Source organism: Ischnura elegans, chromosome 7, assembly GCF_921293095.1.
Source record: "Ischnura elegans chromosome 7, ioIscEleg1.1, whole genome shotgun sequence".
NCBI classification, from domain to species: Eukaryota; Metazoa; Arthropoda; class Insecta; order Odonata; family Coenagrionidae; genus Ischnura; species Ischnura elegans.
The window spans coordinates 37,232,650-37,251,077 of record NC_060252.1 but is presented as its reverse complement, the minus strand read 5'-3'; the positions used below and the strand labels follow the sequence as shown (position 1 = coordinate 37,251,077).

At 37.8% G+C, this 18,428-nt stretch overlaps 1 protein-coding gene across 2 annotated transcripts in view; it reads right to left on the bottom strand.

The window, feature by feature from the left end:
• Positions 1-18,428, bottom strand: part of LOC124162171 — a 163,266-nt gene that overhangs the window by 125,765 nt on the left and 19,073 nt on the right. For both annotated transcript variants that reach the window (XM_046538596.1, XM_046538598.1), the window contains exon 3: positions 5,227-5,313. In XM_046538596.1, the coding sequence (XP_046394552.1) occupies positions 5,227-5,313 (87 nt within the window). The remainder of the gene's footprint in view (positions 1-5,226; positions 5,314-18,428) is intronic.

The window sequence follows — 18,428 nt, the reverse complement described above, 5'->3', positions numbered from 1 at the left end:
ACCTTATCCAAACCAACATTTCTGGCAGTTATCAAATTTATAAATGAACACTGTTTTTTCCCCTAATTTCTACAGTAAGTTAAATAGGTAAAGAAGGAAGAAAAAAGAAGTAACACTCGTAAAGAACAACTTTTCTAATACGTTTTAATAAAATTTTGCCTCAATTTGCCCCCGCTTCATTGTGGATGATATTTGTTCGTCAAAGCGGACCAATAGTTCAGCTCCAACACTAGCGCTTGTTACAAGGTTTTAAGCATACATATACTGAAAATTCTATTCCTCCGCCCTCGATGTTACGTTTAAAGGAAAAATTGACGACCATTTGCAACAAATTTTCCCAGATAATAGCCCCTATCAACATCCTATAGCACCTGACTGGCCCCCCTCCAATGTCACGGCTTTGAATTAATTGAGTGCCTACCATCCTCATTTAAATGCATGAATTTTTAGACTTTTCCGATCAACCCCTTCTAAAAGCGAAATAACTGTTTCTATTAATCTGAATTTTTAAAACTAAAAATCTGGTTTTTCGAAGCACTAAATGAAATTTTTTAAAAGATCGCATTTCCTTCATTTTGATACGTACACGAATGAATGATCCGCTTCCGTTGTCACGGATCAAAATGTCTCGCCAACTACACTTCGTAAGGTGTTTTTCGATGGGGATTCCATTGCTACGGCGGTAGTAATCCCGATTGGGCAACTATCAGAAGAAGCCCTGAAGTCCACGCACGCACGCATTCAGAAATGCAGTGAAATTATTCCAGAAAATTTTCAAGGCTAGCTGAAATATAGGATAACTTTTGCAGATTGCAAATTTAATCCGACTCACGGAATTTTGCGAGAGAAGTAGTGAATAACAGAACATAATTAATGCGAGAGATCAGGAATCTGGTAGTGACTGAAGGGTATACTGGTTTTGAGGAGGAAAGTGACTGCATTGATATTGATACAAATATTGGTATGGTGCAGTTTCCTAGTTTATCGCCATAGAAAAACAGTCAAAATAAATTTTTGTTCGGTTTGTAACATGTTATTTGCACTCTTAGATTTCTTCGAAATCCTTTCCTTCGTTTTAACTTAAATTTATGATTTATGCCATACCTTACTGGATATTATCCTGGTGAATCGATACAAATTCAATTAATTTAAAAAAATTGGTTGATTAATTTCGGAACAACTTTTATAAATAATTTTATGCTGAGATAAGGAACTTTAATTTAACGTTAGTGAAATGCCTTACAGCACTCATTGTCTATTTCAAATGCCTAATGACACGCTTTGTCGCCCTATTGTTTTGAAGTTGTCTGTGTATGGTCCACGAGGTTGCGATGATGAATATACATTTTAGACTTCATACGAAACTTTCATTGCTCTAGATGAAAAAACATAGAAGATATGAAATTTGACCCGCTCTTCTCGATTTCAGCGGACTGTGCGATGCATAAGGATACTGATGTTAACCGTTCAGGTTTAGCTCCTAAGGTAAGCCAACAAGCGTAGGGCCATCACCAACATTTCAAAGGTGCAGTGATTAAGGAAGCGAAAGTCAAATGAACTCAAATGGGAATATTAGACTTTTAACGAATAGACCCTCCATAACCACCCAGATTGCTAGCTTTTTTTTTATTACTATTACAACTTCAACTCATGCCAGCGAGAATAGACATTAAAGATCAAACGGTAGGTTATCAAAGATAGATTATGAGATAAATTATCGGATCTGGGTACCAAATTACGACGCATAGGACGAGATTCCAAGGAGGGCGCACGGCCGTCGTGCTTTCAAAGATTTTTCGCTACGGAGGAAATGATTTCCCATACGCTAAAACATGTGTGCTTTTTTAATCAACTTGAGAGCCTGAGCGGAATTCTTTACTAGATCTGATCTATTCCTCCCACATCATTTCTAGTCCACCCGTAGAGAGGCGAGCGCGGGGCTGGAATTGTCACGCGGGACAAGTGAGCGGCGGAAGGCGCACTATTATCGGTGTCGCGCGCAGATTTTAAAGTATAATAGGATCGTAAGGAAACGACTGGAATGGGGTGGTATAGGGAAAAAAAGCGACCACTGCCTTACTTTGAGGACAATGATCAGATTTTCTCCACATACGATTTCTCTCGCGGACAACTCTTTCGTTCCAAGAGGAAAGCGGCATGTTTAGAGGCTAGGAAAAAATGGACATTTTTGAATTAATGTCGCAGAAAGTTCATAATTTAATTCCCAACATAAATGACTGATTTTTTAAAAATTATTCTTTATCCTCTCCACTCCTCAATCGAGCAGAAAAAAATATTTAACACACCATCTCATTCTTTGAATGATTACGTTGAAGGTAAAGTATAATTTTCAGGACATTGGGCCCAGTAGTAAAGGGCAGAGATTGCTGACAATTTTTAGCGTGACTAAGTGCGCCTCCATTTGCAGTTCCGGATTATACGAAAATACAGAATTAAAGATGCAAATAAAATGACAATACAATGAATTGAAAGTCAGCGACGAGCCTCTGAGGCTCACCCAAAATTCATTCACTCAAATTCTTTCCTGGTTAATAATGAATAATATGAATGCATTTAAAAAGGAAACTAGACGAATATCGCTGCCTTCGATCATGGGACTGGACTGAAGAAAGAGTGCTAAATAAGGTTCGAGCCCAGTGCCACAAGACAGTCACCAAAGTATCGAGTATTTTTATATCAGTTTAATACAAATATTAATAGGTATAAGCTGCACTTAAAAACTCATTTAATATTCAGCGACGCAGAAATGAGCCCGGGATAATTATCTCTATAATTCACAATAAGTACCGTGCACCGTTACTACTGGACACACTTCGCGAATTCGAGTAAAATAATGATATTTTTCATTAAAAAAAACAACCATGCTACGTCATTCATTGCGGGCGTCCATTATCTTAACACTTGAAATGGCAAATGAGTCGTAAATGAGCATATGCCAACACATGTAGCGATAACGCTTAGTCATGTACTTTCAAAGTAAAGTAAGTAACCTAGTGTTTCAGACATCAATAAAATATTAATTCTTTAAGTGCTGCGAAACATCACTGCTCTTCTAACTTTCCACGATCAACTTTTTCGATATTTATCATATCAGATGAATGATTTCACGGCATCATCTGATCAAGATTCAACGTGATTTAATGAAAAATCTTTCTTTACTCAAGAATGACTCGCTTGTCTGTTATCTGAAAGTTGTATTTACGGCGGCAGGAACCAGATCGGTTGATTGCTATTTACTTGGGGCAGCAGCCACTCAATCTTCAAGCCAATATATCTCTCACTTCCTTCCAATTGATTTTTTTTTCCTTTTTCAACGTTAACTTAATCCAAGCTAATATTTTCCAAGCACGATAACACCAAGATAACGCTAGGTTGAAGCTCAGTATAAAAGGGAACCCAGTATTCTAGGAGAATATGTTAGATTTTGACCAAATCTGGGCAAATATATGTATACCTCTTTGAATATCGATTGCATAGAAGAATCGGACTCAGAGACTGATGACTCGCGAAGAAAACGCTATTAATCTAACTGGAATTGGAGATAAAAAACGATTAAATCTTGTATCAATAATTTAATTACTTACACTGGCTTTAAACCTAAATGCTTTAGGAACTCCCCACACAACAGGAATAGTGGTTTTGAGTAAATATATGATTATAAAGGTCTAAATACCGATCTTATTTTCAAAAGCAGTGAGAAAACAACAAAGTCGATAGACAGCGATTTTTCAAGAGCAGTGATTTTCCCACGAGAATTAATTTTTATCTAGAGTTTCTCATTAAAAGGACACTGGCAAAGAATTAGCTCTATAATAATTACAACGAGACATTATGATAAATATTTTTCTAATTCACGATTCGATTTGCTGCAATACCAGTTCCAAAAGCACTTATCGAAATTGGCCAATAATAAAATAGATTATTTGCGGAATTTTAACGGGTAAAATGGTTACAATTACGTAAGCTTTGAGCGCTGAGTAGAATTTGTTAAAAAGTACGCGTCTTAATTCTGGTCAACTACGGCGCGGATTTCCTGAACTATTTCCAAGAATGTTAATTTCCCCCGCAAGAGCCACGGCAACTGCACGCTTTTGAAGTACCTGCGTCAATCCGCGTTCATTCTCAGAAGTAGCTCTTCCCCATCTATATCCTCCACCGACGTCCTACATTCTCCTACTTTCAATAACTAGTTAGTCGCTATCTTCGGCAATTATTACTTCCCCATGAGTATTCACCCCTCTTCATTTTCCTACAGAATATTTCGCATCACTGACTCAACCATAAGGATAAAAATTTTGTGATCACTATCTGTTGCTCAGACCCGTTTTGCATAACAACAATTAAAAAAATGTTCATTACAGAGACGTTCATAGAAACTACTTGTACGGTTTAATGACCTGCCGATGAAAACTAGAAATCACGAAAACCTGTCAAGTCAAAGTGATCGAAAATTCCAATGAGAAAAAAATCATTCGACTTAACCGGTATTGGAACCCGGATCCCCGATTTCCGGCCTACTGTTTTAGCCAGTGAGATGAAAATTATTAATCAATTCAGCAATTTTTCATTTTTACATTTTTCTTACATTTCATCGCGCTCGACTTGGACTGATAGTCGCACAACATGCTCAACAGTCCAGACCACATTGCCCGGTAGAGTCCAGACAATTCCACATAGGGGAATGGCATCTCGGTAACTTAACTAAGCACTCGACTGGTAATCGGGGGATACGAGTTCGAATCCCTGTCAAGGTGAATGATTTTTTTCTCTGTGAAGTTTTCGCAAAATGTGTGCATTGGGAATGACTCCATAAAATTATCACCGTGGCCAGATCTGGTATACGTAAATGAAGTGAAAGTATCACATTCAGAAAAATAAAAAGTTAAAATTGAAGTCATGAAAAAATTCAAGTTTTCTCGCCGACCATCGATATTGCCGTTCCACATAGTCTTAAATATGAACAAATAATTTAAAAAATTTCACCCGATGCAGTCCGATACTATTCTCGCCATTTATGTCTTTTAAAAGAAATTCGCCACTTATCAAGCAGAAAAAAACAATAAGTTGTGCATTCAGTAGAGTTCATTCAAGAATTCCATATACATGAAAATCATAAATATCCTTAGAACAGAATATCCTGCTACAAAAGTTATGTAGCTACCATAAAAAATCTGAGGAATGCTGGAAATAATTGGTCTAACATACCGTACGTCGTCAAAGAACTGCAGTCGAGCAGAATGTCCATTGACGCTGTCGTGAATGCCTTGGACCAAAGCGGCGACATCTTCATTCCTATGGGAAGGAGAGAACACAAAAAATGAGCTTATTCCTTCATAAAAAATGAGAACAACGTTAGGGTTGAAATATGGGTAAAAGTTAGTTAAAAATTATCTCGGAGAAATATTTTATTATCGCCAGCTCATGTAATTGAATTTCAATTACAGATGTTATTTTTTATCGTTTAAATATTTTATCAAAATATTTCCGTCATTGCTTCGTACTTGTGATCAAGCCCACCGAGGCATGCTTAAATGAATAGGGTGGTTTCCTATTATTTTTTTATTGCCTAAATCGAAAGATTTTTACACCTGGAGTACGTATTTCACGCTTTTAGATTTTTAAATTACGATATCTATTTTTCGCGATTAAATGAAAAGGGAAAATTTTCAAGCGCGCGAAAACGCGACGGCTCAGTATGAATGCCGGGAAATCTCCGTCTGGCAATGTTCTGATTCCCGCTGCCGCAAGTGAGGTGACCTTGGGGCGAGGCTTTGAGCGCTGATACGAGGCAGGATGCTAGCAGGTATCAGAGTACCCTGCTAGCTGGTAGCGCTTGGCTTAAATAAAGATTATTAATACCGTATGAAATGAAGAAAACTTTCCGACCTTAGCCAGTTTTAATAGGTGATTATTAAGAGATGTTTCCCTGAGCTCTGTGCCTCATGCATGCATTGGTAACCTCAGACGATATAAAACTCCTATCTACTCGTATAGAAACTAGGTCCCTGTGACGTCACGTGGAGTGGCATCGCTTGGGCGCCAATCTGGCCTTTTTCAAATGAGGATAAAATTGACCCTTTCCATTCGTCTAAACTGGGATTTCTAAAACCAAATGATTTGTACATTATGAATGCACTACCTAATCGTGGGTGACGAATCGCAATCAATGCCTTTCGTTTTCTTTGATGAAGGAAACTACCCAATTGTCACTGATCAACAAAGACACTAGTTTAGTCCCTTCCATCACTCATCCCGCCATTAAAATCACAAAAAAGAAATTTTTGTTCTGGCTAAAAAATATCAATTACAATTGCTTAACCTAGACAGACGCTGTAGAATCTGATCTACATTATGTTAAAGCGGCAAAAAAGGTGGCAAATATTTAATCAATTTTCATTTAAACATGTGTGCTTATCTCAAACTATAGAAATGGTGATAAGAATAGAATAATGAAAATTACAGGGATTTCTATCGAAACGTCACGAGTTCGAGACAACAAGTCAAACAGATTTGTTAAAAATAATAACTGCAATATCGATATGGGTGGGCAGATTTTACCGAGCACTTCAATAAAAAAGTTGCATAATATAATGCATCTCAGGTCAGGATGTTGCAAACATTTTAAAAAGCAGTTATATTTTAAACAATTTTTTAAAGTCACTTTGAACAATAAAAACTTCAGTAAGCCAATTGATATTTAGTCATACGTTGTCAGTTCATAAAAAGACAAAAAAAATCGAATAGGAAGTTGCGTGACCGCATTAGAGTCATATTTTTGGATAAACTGGTTAATAGTGGTGATTTGGACGAATATCATTTTCTCTCTTTCGGTACCAGAAGTAAATTAATCTTAATAAAATTCGGGTTCATGCGTGATTGAAATCATTGAGACGCTTAATTGAAACGTGGTAGATGGTTTTTTTAAAAATACGAATGCAAACTAGCAAATGATATGCATGCTGTGTTCCAATTTTACTGCAAAGGGGGTTTTTAGTCACATATAAGGAGAGAAACGTAGGTATGGCAATTCTTAAGAGACAAATCTTTTCCTGAACAGTAACTATCACGGAGGAATTGGCTAGATTACGGTAAAAAGTTAACTAGTACTCGAAAAGCTATCCACTGAGAAAAACAGTAGTAGACACAGAAAAGAAACGGAAAGGATATCACCAATGCATGCGGCCTCGGATTTCACAACAGAACTTATCTAAGTAACGCCAGGAAAATGTAAAAAATAATTATAGCCTACGAGGAAAGTCACAGTTCAATTCAAGGAAAACGCGATGGTATATTGTTTTGGCTCTAGCCCTTAACCAGTGACGTGCAATTCTTGTTACACTATCAGAGACGTGCGGTCTGGGAGACCGCAATAAAACAAAAATTCATAAAACGTTGCACAGTCTCTTTTATTGCTTAGTTAAATGTTTCTTTGACAGCTTAGCTATTCTCAAATTTATATTTAAAAGTATTCATTCCCAATACGAACCGATTTTTCAATCAAAATTGTTATTTGAAACAGGATCAAAAACCTGATTAAAAAAAACACTTGAGCTATTATTATCGTATGTACTTTTTTTAATTAAGAACTTAATTATCCACGTTGTGCAACTTAAAACGCTTCCTTACAAATTAATAATCACTATTATTCATGATAAATAAGTAATAATTGTTTTAACAACTTTTTCAATCATTTCCACCAGCATTACGTTTATCGTTTTTTTTTTCAATTTAGTGACGTGAGGTCTCACAGGCCGCTAATCAAATTCAGATGCAAATTTTCAGTAATAAATTATAAGAAAGTTGAATTTTAATTATTCCTTGTCCTTATCATACAAAATTATGACTCTCACGAGGATTGTAGATATTTTGAAAATATTCATAATTTTAGAAACGCAGCGGTCTCTCAGACCGCACGTCACCGGTTAAGGGTTAAAAAAAGCAAGTATTTACTAAAGGAGGCTCCACCGAGACTCAAAATAAATGTTACCAAGTACCTTGAAAATTTCAAAATATTTTTAAATAGTTCTCTACCGAAACAGAAAGCATTGAAGTTGGCATAAAAAATGATAATGATGAGCTGTGATACTAAGTACCGCGAAAAAATGCAGCTATATTTTTCAAAAAGAAAAATACTATTTTGTTAAACGACTGCAAAAGTGTGTGTCACAACATGAAAATTATAACGTACGCACCTCACCATACTATCCTCAGCACCATTAGCAAGTTGATGAAGTACAAGAAGTCAAAATACGTTAGCTGAATGAATAGTACGTCGCCACAATTGACTCTGAGGTAAAGCGTCAATTATAAAAAAAAACATGCATTGAATATTCAATATTCTGGGTACCATACAGGGTGTGTCCTGAAAGTAGTAGGACTGAGTCGAGAACAAAAAATTTATTTCTCATATAGGTACATCACTTCAAAAATCTTCAAAGTAGCCCCTTTGGGCATCGACACAACGCTTCCAGCGAGTTTTCCGAGTACCCATAGTTTTCTATTATCAGATGTCATCTACGAAAGCAAAATATTTCTTCAATAAAATAGAAAAATATTATTTTTAGAAGCACGCAATTAATACTTCAAATCTTCAACAATCTGCTATAAAATGAGCACCAACAGCAAAAAAATCCGCAATATATCTTCAATAAAATAGAAAAATATTATTTTTAGAAGCACGCAATTAATACTTCAAATCTTCAACAATCTGCTATAAAATGAGCACCAACAGCAAAAAAATCCGCAGCAATAAAATGGTTTGTCCTGATCTGAATTCTTAACCCTATTTCGTTCTCCCGTGGTGAAGCAGCCATTGGAAACATGCTGGCAGCCTTTAAGAGATTGAAATACGATTGGGGTTAAACACAGCGACCCTGCAGTTGGAGATGACACGAATCGTAGAGATCACTTGCGCCGATGAGCATAAAGAAAAGAAGAAGGAAAGGAAAATAATAAACGTAATGGAAGAATTGAGTGAGTCGGAATTTTCACCATCATGTACCTTTAGATGAAACTTATGGAAAACACATTTTGCGATTCCATATCTATTAATAAATGTCAAAATTCCTTACCCTTACGGTGAGTTCACCAAATCATATTGGCTACGGTAAATATTTTATTTAAATGGCTATTAAGCGTGATAATCTACGTAAAGGACATTCATTTACGTAATGCAAAAGCGTCACAAATCTTTCTTAAACATTCCGCTGAATTTGCTTAAAAGGTTAAAACTAGCATATATCAACACTTCTTCCTGCTCCATAGCTATTTCAGTGAAATTAAAACCTTTACGTAATGCCCGCGAACGCTCGTAAAAACATGAACACTGGGAATCATAACGAATCGGCCTGCCTGGCCATGAAATGTAGATGAAACGGTCTACGGATTCTGCTTAACCATCGCCGAATCAAGGAGCTGTTCCAAGCGGCTCGTGCTTTCAAGAAGTGTGAAGAATTGGTGGTTTCAGTCTAATTGACTGGAAATTTAGCATCGGAGTCTTGACACTAGAAACTTCTCCATCAGGAGAGAGATAATGCACGAACTATCTACAGAGTCCCGGTTATAGCTCTAACTTTATCTTCCCGATAAATCCTAGTCACTGGAACCCGTCAGGCGGATAAAATAAGTTAATAACTCAGAAAATGGAAAATTATAAAGAAAATATGTATTTAATTTTCTCAAAAATATGCCCTTTCATAAGGCATCATTGATTCATCCAGTCCTTACCTAAGCTAATAGTATCCTTCCATCCTTGCTTACATATGACTCATCTCCATATCCTGCGCTTGGATACCATCCAAAAATAATCACCATGATAAGTCAAATATTTTAGCAGAACCTTGTTTGCCACTCGCGTGAAATAGAACGACTTCCGTAAGGGAGTTGTAGATATATTGAGAAAAATGTTTGGGACCAGTTAGCAAGGCAATTTACCAGACTCATCTTTTGAGTGAAAATATTCTCAGCGCTAATAAGTCATCATCCTCATCCGAAATCATCGCCTTCGCAGTTCAATCATAAAAGTGTAAAACTTTGAACTATCTTGTAGCATTGCGTCCTCCAGGAGGTAGGTGCCGCCCAACCTAAGATAGGAATCTTTCGCTTGGAGTGTTGAGGCATATAAGGCTGGATTCTATTTTCTAATTCACCACTATCTCGCAATCCGCTCATTTTTCCAATATTCGCCTACATTCACAAATGTATTTCATTTGCGCACAAATGCTTTTAGATTACGCGGACACATATATTAAAGTTTAAACTTGAAACTTTTCCTCCATGGAACAAGTTAAAAAATAGAAGCATTTTACTTTCTCCGGAAATTTGGCTCGTTGGCATGAAATTAATAGCAAAAGTTAATACATTAGTGGAAGCTATACGTATATAACTACATATAGCAATCGAAAGTCATGAATATCATCCTCGATCAATGCCTCAAAGATTATTTTAGTAAGTAGGCCGATGGACTACCCTCCCTACCGCTCATCCCCTGTGGAAAAAATACAACAATTTTGGACCAATCGGCGCTTTTACAACACTGAGTTTTGGAACATTACCGAATGGGAGAGTGAGTAGTGAGACGAGAAAGAGTAAGTGGAGAAAAAGTTGTTCAAAAGAGGCCAATGATTGACTCTTTAAAAGAAAATACTTTTCTAATTCCGACCTCAATTCATCCTAAATCGATTCTATTTTATGCTCCAGTATTGACGATAGAGCATTGTTCTTTTCAAGTGAGAATTCATCGGACCCACACACTTAAAGTTAGCTCGATGCGATTCGATAACTGGAACATAGGTATGTCGGCCTATTCCCATTTAATCTAGATAATATTGGGTACTTCTACTCGTTGGCAAGTTACAGACGAAAATTCTCTACGCAATTAATGAATTTTCAATATTACCAATTAGTCATTATCCACTGCGGGGGTAGGTATTCGCATACTCAAGAAAAATGGTTAACAGCATGAAAAAAGCGATTTACACTAGTCTCATCATGAACTGGAGGCTATCACATGACCTATTCGATGATTATAACAGAATAATTATTGAATGCATATTATAATACATAATTGTCACATGTAATAACATGAAGTCACTCAAGCAATAAGGTGAATTCGCCAACAACATCAAAAACAACCCAAACAAAGACAGATATACAGATGCTGACTCAGCAGCGAAAAAAAATCTTTTCCGTCGCAGTGAGTTCCACAGTAACTGCTGAAAGTTCAATCCGGTAATAAAACTCGAATGTAATTGTTAATATCCTTCACCTACAAACATTTTTTTTTCAAAATGTGACTGAATTTTTTTTCCCATGGCAATTTATGTGCAAAATTTCATGAGGCCAAAAGTTTCGCATGTATATGACATTATATTCCATAATCTATTGATCAGGAAATTTTATGAATCGATTGGGGGGAAGTCAAGGTCAAGTCATAGAATTCCAAAATTCGTTCCTAGAAGACACCCTTGCATGACACCGTTTTTAGCCGATAGGGGCGTAGCCAAGGAAATGTGTTGGGGGGCATAACCAGGAGGATCATTAGGGTTAGGGGTGTGGAACTGATGGGGAAAATGTGAACATTTATATCTCTAGAAATCACATTTTCTGCTATTTTGGAACTAAAAATTGCACAATTGATGGCTAGCTGTTTTGCTAAAAAATACTGGTGGAGTAGAATAAAATTGATTCATAGGTTAATATTTTTCTGCTAAAATTAAATGGTTCGGGGGGTGGCACGTGCTCCCTCTGCCGCCCTGTCTACGCCACTGTTAGCCGATAAAAAGCAACAATGCGGGATTTTCACAAAGTTAAAAACACGGGACGTAGGAAACACGAGAAATTCGGATGTAGCGTCAAAAATCCTTTCTCTTCCCCCCGGACATTACTTTACTTCCCCGTACCCCGCCCTCCGCCTCGGCCATTCTCCGTGTGAGACCCTGTCGAACTCCGCTAATGCCCCGAGCCGCGCACTTACATTCCAAAACCTACTTTCCTTTCCATCGCCCTCCACGCTCCACTGACCATTCGTCTCGCTCTCGCGACCGCTGGCGGAAGGAAACGAACGCTCGCGCGCGAGCCGTCTTTCAATTTTTTTGTTAAACGACCTTTTATACGTATCTTGGAGATGGACCACTTTTCTGCTGGCATGGGAAGGCGTGTGGTCGAGCCGTTTCTTACTTCCTTGCAAGTCTTTTGTCACGTTCTCTCCTTCGTCGCCGACTGAGACGGTTTTCTTTCTTTCTGGCGACAAAGTCATGCTCCAACTTCCCTCTCAAAATCCCCGAGACATTGACAGAGAAGATATATTTGTTAGTAGCGCATATTGTTGACTCTCCGCTTGTTTTCCAGCCGTCAGGGACAAGGCGACCCTTTGCTGTTATCATTTTTGTCAATATTGTCGACGCGGGCACCTCAAGTGAATTAGGGAAATAATTATGGAATAGAAATACTAAAGAATGAAACAGGAAATGATGGAAATTAGTTGGAGCAAGAAAAGGAGAGAAATATTATAAACATAAATATTTTTCATATAATTTATCATTCTTTATATAAGTGGTATTTGTGATAGCAAAACAGAGGATAATGCTAAGGTAGGAATAATATTGCAGCACAAAAGAGAAACGTACAGAACGTCGGCGATTAATCACTTCGGGTATTGAAGATAAGTATATCAATTATTTGTAAAAATGTTTCTACATTCCAGATTACAGAGATAGAGTAAGATATTTTTGCATCGGAAATCCCATGGCTGTCTTGCTATGCAGGGCTTAGCGCAAGCAGGTGTACACAAATTGTGAGATTCTCCTTCCACCAAATTTTAGGCTTGAGCATCTCCGACAGACATTAAAATAGGGTAGTTTCCTTCATCAAAGAAAACGAAAGTCATTGATTGCGATTCGTTACCCACCATTACTGTATTCATAATATACAAATTATTTCGTTTTAGAAATACCGGTTTAGACGAATGGCAATGGTCCATTTTTATCCTCATTTGAAAAGGGCCAGATTGGCGCCCATGCGATGCCACTCCACGTGACGTCACAGGGACCTAGTTTCTATACGAGAAGATAGGAGTTATACGTCGTCTGAGGTTACCAATGCATGCATGAGGCACAGAGCTCAGGGAAACATGTCTTAATAATCACCTATTAAAACTGGCTAAGGTCGGAAAGTTTTCTTCATTTCATACGGTATTAATAATCCTTATTTAAGCCAAGCGCTACCAGCCAGCAGGGTACTCAGCTACCCGCTAGCAGCCTGCGTCGTATCAGCGCTCAACTCGCCTTAAGATCACCTCACAAGGCGGCAGCGGGAACCAGAAATACGTCACACGTCATTTAAATATCGTCATTTAAAAATCTAAAAGCGTGAAATACGTACTCCAGGAGTAATAATCTTTCGATTTAGGCAATAAAAAAATAATAGGAAACCACCCTATTCAAATGATTTTAATGACTCGTAAACATATTTAGGGAAATAATTCCGCACCTGCTCTTTAGGAGGTAAACAGGACGGAATACATTCAAGGCAGCCACCCGTGGTCAATGAAAATAGGCGATAAAATATTAGGGATATCGAAATCTAACGAAGACAATGAAAAAATAGCTGAGTGAAATCTCAGAAAGCCGAAGACCGCCGGACAGAGACGCTGGCCCTAATATTTGAGCGAAGAAAGGATGCTAAAAAAACGGAAGCTGAAAACTTAAAAATCGAGTGACCTCAAATGCTGGAAGATGAAAGCAAGCATCATCAGAAAACATCAGAAAGATGATTGATTCCCAACAACAATCCACCCAAATCAAATAAGATCTATAGGTACGTCTGTCTGTTCTTCCATTCAGACGTTTCCGTAATTTATTAGAGACACTCCATCATTCGCACCACTCCGAATTTCTCCTGCTAAGTACACCCTTCCGTAATTAAATTCATTCCAGTCCAATTCGGAAAGTTTCGCCCAAACATCCTTCCGACTCAAGCTTCCTTTAGACATACATTGCCGATTACAGATAAGGCGTCACTGAAAAACTTGGCATGAATATCTTCCGTATCCACCATTTCGTTAAAAAATATTAGCATTCGCACAAGTGGGATTAAAAAACAATGAGTAGCGCTCAAAAAAAGAATAGCTCACATTAGGGCACGAAAACATTCAGTGCATAGGTTATTGATAATGCCAGATATTCGTAAAAATCGTTATGTTGCTGACTACTGAGTGATAACTATGGATAACTATAACTATAGCCTCTCGGGTCCAGTTCCATAAATTTCACGATTAATGAAATATGCATATCTAAAGCTTAGGTGTACAAAGGAAGTAATAATCAAAGAGGTCAATATTAGCACGTGGTGTTCCAAAAAAAAGCGAAAGGAAACATTTATAGAAGAACATGATTACTAATTTCGGTGGCCACGCCACTTTCCAATGAGAAGTTAATTAGAATGGATTTATTTCGTTGGCAGGCTCGAGTACAATACGGCTGATATCAGTGATCTTTTATAAGCCCAGTGAGGGCGACCGCCTCCATGGGGGCACCACCGATCTACAAGGGCCACGCTGATAAACCATACTGCACGAAGTTTAAAATTGATAAAATTTTCGCTATTGACCGACATATATACAGCAGGAAATGGCAAAAACGCGGCCTGTATTCTTATCCGATCGTACCAGATATTTTTTTATGAATTGGTAAATGTTTATTTTTTATATCAATCATCATTTATAGATCGATTGAATTATTGATTAATAAATTTATATATAATACGAAACAGCGTATCATTGAAGTTAAGTAAAATTTAATTCAATAATAATATCTCGATAAAAACACTAAGATTTGCGACTGACGCACAGTCATACCACTTCGAAAAAGCGGCTCGCAGGCACACGTGCGTTTGAATATGCGGGCTCCTGACATGAAAAGGTTACAGACCCTTGCTTGGTATGGCATTCTCGAATCTGTGCATTCCACTGGGACTCCTAGAACGATATCCAGCATCAGGGCCATGTAGATGTGTTCGCAAACGTGTTGTGTTCTACATTGGCATCATCAAAAGTTCCCTCTTCCTCAGCTTTTCAGCTCAAAATCGTTTCCAGGTAACACTGATCAGTTTTAGCTCTCTCCCACCGCTTTTAGCAGAACGACAATAGCTATATGTATTCGATTTTATTGTTTTCATTATTAGTTTAAGCACAATAAGTAAAACTTAACAGTACTGAGCTGCTGCTAGTTTCATTATACGGGTACTAACAATGAAGTACTTCGTGAAATAGACTAGATTATAATATAATAAAGCTTCAACTCATGCACTTTGTTACAGTGCAAAACTGGTAAGGTTTACTCCTACCTCTCCTTTCACGATTGATCCATCTGACACAGTGTTTCTAACGGCAGGCATCGAATTTGGAGGAGGCGTCCGACAGCTGAGTTCAATATCGCCACGAGGAAAGAATGGGGAGGGATGGGTGGAGAGAAATTCGGCGACGGCATAAGCCTTCTCTTGACGAAAGGAGCCAAGGAGAACACGGCTTGAAGTACCATTCAATCAATGGTTTGAACCCGGACCTACTGGGTGGGAAGCCGGCACTCTCACCACTACACACAACCGGTATAAAAGTTACTTATCTTTGTTAATCATGTTTACTTGAGTACATTCTCCATTTTTGTCACAATTCATAGTGTTTTACATACCCGAACATAGGCTGAATTTGGGTAATTTTCTAAATAAATGAACAAATTGATTGGATAGCCGGTCCAAGAGTGGTTTTCCTGAGGCAGTTGAGGTGAGTATTGCCTTCGAAGACAGGGCTTCAAATAAGTGAAATTTTCACTCCCTTGTAGAGAAAAGAAGAGTGACCAATGATGGGCGATAAATTGATTCCCTATCAACTTCCTGGAGAACCAGTCAGTAATTCACTTTCTTCGGTCAGTCCTCCGTGAGGACGTGGACACGTTCAATCTTGCGGAGGAGCCAATTTCCACCCATCAACCGTTTCCAAGAAAACTGAAAACATCTTCCCCACTTTTTCCACTTTCACTTGTATCAAACCGTAAAATTTGCGTGTAAAACGGCGTGATAGTAACTCTCTACGGAGCACCTTCACTGACTTACGCCAAGCAAGTGGAGCACATTTCATATTCCCTGGCTATTAAAGAGTATTTGGACGAAGAACCAGGAAAAGGTTTTCCGAGTCCCTTAACCTGAATCCCGGAGAGTAGTTTTGAACCTACCTTTAACCTGCCATTTGCCTCACCAGAGCCTATTATGAGAAAATGCGCGAGATTTGTGCTGAAGGGTTTCAGATGGGAATTTCTCACATTACAGTACAGGCCGTTTTTTTCAACATCCGATGTGTCATGATCAGAAAACGAAGCGTTTGATTAAAAATTATTTCGTTGCTAATTGTTGAGCACACTTGTGGTTTCCTTTCGAGATAATCGCCTCGGCGATTGAGGGATTGGCCGTGCCTGCGGACAAGCTTTACTTTACTTTACCTTCTTCATGGAACGTTGGCGCCAATGACTTACAATGAATTATGCCATAGTCCTGAAGGTCATCGCCCGTTTAAAAACGCTTGCCATCGAGCCACATCTTCAATTCAGCGTAAAGATGGAAGTCCCCCAGCACTAGGTCGACATAGCACGGCGGGTGATCGAAAATGTCCCATTGAAATTTCTCAAGGAGGAGTTGGGCTGCAACAGCGCTGAGATGACGGGCGTTGTTATGGATCGGAATACTTCCAGAAGTCAGCATGTTTCTTCTTTTTTTTAATGGGAATGGACGTAATTTTTAACACTATTTCACACTCTAGCCACATTGCACTTAAGAAATCTCTTTTATCGGCATAAAGGTCAAGACAAGTCAATGCTGAAGCCATTCGGCGAGTTATCTGGCTGTGTCTCCGCAATGGAAAGCAGAAGCACTATAATAATAATATGAAATAATAATAAGATGTCTTTATTCGGGCGAGGTTGAGACTAATAAGTCCCCTCTTCCATCTAACCCTCTCGATACCGTCAATGCAAACATATTTATAAAGGGTTAATGAACGTTTAAAATACAAAAATATACAATATACACTGTTAGTGAAATGCCAAATAAGATAAAAAAGTGTTTTGGGAATTTTTTTGTAAAATAAATATATGTTTGCCAAAAAATATGAGGATGAGGGTGTAGCATCCCTCAAAGAAAAAACTCACGGCAGGAAAACGCCCATACAAGAAGGGGGCGTGAAAAACCTTAGAAAACCTACTGAGTGAAAACTACTGTCATGTTACATGCAAAACACAACATAGTTAATGAGGCACATAGTAAACTTTGTAGGTGTTCAAAGATTAGACGAAAGAATTATTTAGTAGAGAGCTGAGTCTAACCAATCTCAGAATTGATGACTGTTGATGATGAGAATACAAATGCTTGCGATACAACAAAAAAATTGCACTTAAATTTCAGTCATTTACGTGAATTACTTTCTTTTTTAATTATTTAGCACGGACGGATTCGAAAGCATGAATTTCTGCGAGAATTTTCCCAAATTGAACTTTTTTGTCCACTAATTAAAAAAAAACTCCTTCAATTTAGCACGAGTTTAAAATTATCCACGGTTCATGGCTTTTACCTTCCATCAGATAACTTTCGCTAGTTTAAAAAAAAACACCATCTCTGCTGGATCCTCGTCCATTCCGAACTTCCGGATAACAGCACATTAGATACCGCCTTTGTCGTGATGAACGAAAAAAGCTTTGATGTTGTGTTCCGATCACCAACATTGCAACACAGCCATTAGATTTTTTTCGTAGAAGTAAGACAGATAGCGAGCAACCTGAAATACTGCACGTAATAACAATATATCAGTAATCAAGTGAATAATACTAAATATCAATAACCCCTCGGATGAGCAGGTAAAATATAATTTTTAATGATGACCTTTCACCACGCGACATCTCTAAATTTTTAATTTGAAAATGTGATAAATACTTTTTTGACAATCGCGTAAAAATTCTGATTGTGTACGACGTACTTTGTCAGCCATGATAAATGGATGAGTCTTTGAAAATATTGATCCAAAATTTGCATTTGAAATAACGCGAATTTTAAACTTTGATTTCATTCATAAATTGCCGCCTAAAGCCATTATCCATATTACATCTCTATCAACACATTTGAAAGATGGATTAGAGAGATTACAGTCTATCTCGACTCTCCGATTTGAAAAATCAAACGATTTTCCTCACATTCAGGAAAAACAGCGATCACCTGACAGAGCACAGTCCTCGACGATTTCAAACAATGTTTTGGCGCGGTAACTTACTGGTAAACAAAATTACTAACAACTTAGAACTAATAGCACGACAGTTGAGTTTCACCGAATGGTCAATTTTTGTCCGATTTCCTCCAAATTTAGAATTTTC